This window comes from Atta cephalotes (genome assembly GCF_000143395.1).
Source record: "Atta cephalotes unplaced genomic scaffold scaffold00015, whole genome shotgun sequence".
In the NCBI taxonomy this organism is placed as follows: Eukaryota; Metazoa; Arthropoda; class Insecta; order Hymenoptera; family Formicidae; genus Atta; species Atta cephalotes.
The window spans coordinates 4,760,358-4,764,180 of record NW_012130079.1 but is presented as its reverse complement, the minus strand read 5'-3'; the positions used below and the strand labels follow the sequence as shown (position 1 = coordinate 4,764,180).

Genomic DNA, 3,823 nt, shown 5'->3' with positions numbered 1-3,823 from the left:
GTGGCTGTATATATAACGGAGATATAGTGTTAATTATGTGCCAAATAAATTAGCAACTTGTTGATCATCATTAATACTCGATAAACCTGGTCAAACATCCAGACCATCCTTGCGAGAATTCGGAATACTTATAAGCCCTAAACAACGCGTGTAACGCGACCCGTTTGCATTTCCTGGATCACGCGTAGGTTTAAACACCAATATCCCTAATCGATGTTATACATCTCGAATGCGAATCACGCTTTAGTGTAACGAACGCGCATAAACGTGCGTCGTTGTCGCGGCACGTTGGTACTTCGTGTGATCCAGAACAGAAGGTGGAGCTTGAATACCGCGAAATAAAAAGGCAAGAATGAGACGCGGTGTACGCGTGCTGTTTTAATGAAACGGAAGAAGGCGACACTTCGACACAGATAAAGATACGTGAGTGAAATTAAAAACGATGAAACGTATATTATACGTATATTATACGTATAAGAAACGTATAATAAACTTTATTAAAATAAAATATGTCAAATGTGCGAACAGAATTTATACATAGCATTTTACATAAATAATAGATAATACAGATAACATACACATTACATAGATAGAATAATAGATAATACAGATAAAATCTTCACATATCAAAGTTACCTTTCTACGTGCAAAATTACCTTACTATGTGCTTTTGATGATATTTTAACCGTCCATTTATAATCTGGATTTTTTAGTTACAAGCGAAATTTCTCTCTCAAATTATTCCAAAATATAAAAGAGAGCGGAGTCTGGTCTCTTAAAATAGAGAGCTGTTTGGTAATGTAATAGAAATAATAAAAAAAATAATCCTCACTTTTTCGTATTCTTTGAAAACCTAAAATAGCAAAAAAACTTGATTATTTATTCGCAGTTATTTACTTTCATTTATCCTTAATTATAAATTGTTTGAATTTTGGGAGCCGGTTAGTTAGATTTTATTGATTTTTATTAAAAAAACTTGGGTTGAACAAAAAAAACTCATATCACAAATGGAAGGTAAATATATCTCTTTCGATCGAGCTATATTTTTCTTGTGCATTCGATAACAATATTATTAAATAAATGAATATGATCGACGGTGTTCCCATACGTGATTCATTGTATCCTTTCTCACTATATTTAGTACATCCAGTCTCGTGGCTGGTGTGTTTATATCGTATCTCGTTTACAGAACTCCGGCGTATTGTTGCACTATCCTGTTCCACTCCTTCGGGAAGGATCGCTGAATGTGAGAAAGGACCTTCTTGATCTGACGTGTCTCTTCGGGACTGCACTGCGGGCAGGAACCTCTCAGAACCAGCGGCACTAAACCTGGATAAAATAACGACGTAGGATTTCAACAGAATTTTCGTCGGTTTTATGTACGTAAAGCGTATGTGCGCAAGTTTCTCTTGAGATTCATGTGTGTGTGCACAATATTATCGCAGAATATAATGATATTTGATGTTTAACATTTCCGCGAGTGTATACAGTTTGTTCTGGAATCTCTGATGTTAATTTTAACCTTTTATGAGGTGAGCATAGAACGAAAAATGAGGACGGAAGAATAGAAGAGGTCCACCTCAAAAGCGAATAAACGTTTATGATACAAGTTTGAATAATTGAAGGTAATGCTCAATATTTAACGCTTTCGATAAAGGATTGAGACTGATACGATCTCACTGAGAGCTCAGGTTCTGCTTCCGCAGACACACGAAAACGTTCGACCCCTATGTTTACTCTACGACGACGGAAACGTGACAATTAGCGTGATGTTCTTGTTCGCGTATCTCTCACAGAAGGAAATTGAACTCACCGAAATTACATGGAAATTACACCCGTCGTCTAAACTTTGTCTTGCACAATTCCAATACGATAAATATTCCTAATTTACTCTAAAAATACCGAGCATCTTCTACTCCCGTCTTTTTTTCAAAATACTGTAAAAGTCAATCGCGTTTTTTTTACTCGTTCTTCAGGATTGTGATATCAAAGAAGAATTGGAATTTTATTCCAAGTCCTGTTTGGGATAATCGCGAGATGCGATCTCTCCGGAATAACGAAGTCTAACTCGTACTTTTCAAACGTCGTCCGACGGGATCGCACGGCGCCTCTCCCAAGGCGCACTTAAGCTGTCTGTTCAAGTAACGTTTGTCGCTCAGGGCCACGTTCAGTTGTTCGTCAGAAACTCGCGATCTGCCAGATTGCTGCCCCTCACTATCCGATTCAGTGGCCATCGCTGTAACGAGCAGAGCGCAGGCCAAGACGAGGATCTGCAACATAATTATACGTATATGCAAATACGTGAGCCACAATAGTGTACCAATTATTATTATAATTACTGAATCTTCCCAGTATAACGTTGCTGAAATGCGAGCTAACGTTTCAAAATATTTCTTGTTTATCGAATTGATATACCATATACCAGTTAAACGAATCCAGATTTTCTACAGCGTTTCACAACAGTCCCACGGCTTCATTATCTCTCGGATTTTCGCCGTAACGCCGTGGAGCGTAAAAAAGGGATTGCTATTTTACGCGTATTGCGGGCGAAGCGCGCGGCGAGACGTTAAATTTATTAATTCCGACGATATCCCAACGACAGTGCTTAACGTGATTACACCATCTGCAAGTATTATGGTAAACGGGTTTCCCCGGTGGTTTTGGTGGGACACGAGACACGGGAGACAGGACGGAGCGTGCGCGCAGAATATACCTGCAATGCTCCTATATAGGGTGAAATTAGCTGCGCGGCCGTCCGACAATAAGGGCGGAAGCACGTCTGTCATGCGGTAACGAAAGCGGATAAGGTAGGGCTGGCCTGCAGGCGAGGCGGTGCGCACGCCAAAGCTAACACGGCTAAACAAGCAGCAACCCACCGTCGTGCCACTGCTATACGACGGCGGGTATGCGAGTAGTTCCAATCTCTGTTTGCTCGTTCTTCTCTCTCCTCCCTAGTCGCGTTGCACATTGTTGTCGTCGTTGTCGCCGTCGTCGTCGAGACTTAACCAAGGTTGCCGCTTTTAAATTACCTCCTTGTCGCCGCGATGATTCTCTACTTTTTTTCATAAACTCACGGCTATTTTAATTCGAGAAGTGAATTTTCTCTTCGCTCGGTACCGCATTTGTACCACAACACATTCACCGTGGTCTTTCTCATTAAGGATGCTTCTTGAAAGATTCAGCGGACGCTAACGAGCGTACGCTAATTTCATATTTATGTTATTGCGTGGTACGATACTATTATTTCGTTTCGGATTAAAGAGGATTTTCTGAACTCGCGTGCGACCGCGCAAATACCTGGAACTACTTAAATACTTCACATGAACCGCGTATTTATAGGAAACTATTTACTGGATATGAAGTCGACGTTGAATATTGGATATCACTTATGACATTTTCAAAACATCAAATATGTACACTACATGATGGGCATTTGAAAAGTGAATGCCTGTTTCGAACTGTATATACGTATATATAGGGTATGTAGATTTGAAAGTACCGACTGCTGCTCGATGATGGTCCTGCCGCTGGCTGGGTGATAGTTTTTATACCTCAAAATGGGATATAGGTCAATTGGCTCTTTTGGATTTGTGTGGCAATCGAAAAACGTGCGTGTGTGTATATATATATATATGTGTGTGTGTGTGTGTGTGTGTGTGTGTGTGTGTGTGTGTGTGTGTGTGTGTGTGTGTGTGTGTGTGTGTGTGTGTGTGTGTGTGTGTGTGTGTGTGTGTGTGTGTTCCTAGTTGTCGTTAGTTAGTTAGTAGTAGTAGTAGTTAGTAGTCGTACGTAGTACTACTACGTACCGACGTAGTAGTACGTA

General features: G+C 40.3%; 1 protein-coding gene across 1 annotated transcript; it reads right to left on the bottom strand.

The window, feature by feature from the left end:
• Window positions 1–449: 449 nt before the first annotated feature.
• On the bottom strand, window positions 450–2,968 carry LOC105618165 (putative odorant-binding protein A10). The gene is made up of 5 exons (XM_012199706.1): window positions 2,877–2,968; window positions 2,536–2,623; window positions 2,075–2,270; window positions 1,109–1,329; window positions 450–853 (listed from the first exon to the last, which is right to left on the bottom strand). The coding sequence occupies exons 1-4, from the start codon at window positions 2,966–2,968 to the stop codon at window positions 1,184–1,186; spliced, it is 522 nt and encodes a 173-aa protein (XP_012055096.1). The 3' UTR covers window positions 450–853; window positions 1,109–1,183.
• Window positions 2,969–3,823: the final 855 nt, after the last annotated feature.

Coding starts and splice junctions, on each gene's coding strand:
- LOC105618165 (XM_012199706.1), bottom strand. CDS start 2,968: ATGTGCAACGCGACTAGGGAGGAGAGAGAAGAACGAGCAAACAGAGAT. Junction 2,624..2,876: donor CGTATAGCAGTGGCACGACG/GTGGGTTGCTGC, acceptor TAATACTTGCAG/ATGGTGTAATCACGTTAAGC. Junction 2,271..2,535: donor GCGCTTCGCCCGCAATACGC/GTAAAATAGCAA, acceptor ATTATGTTGCAG/ATCCTCGTCTTGGCCTGCGC.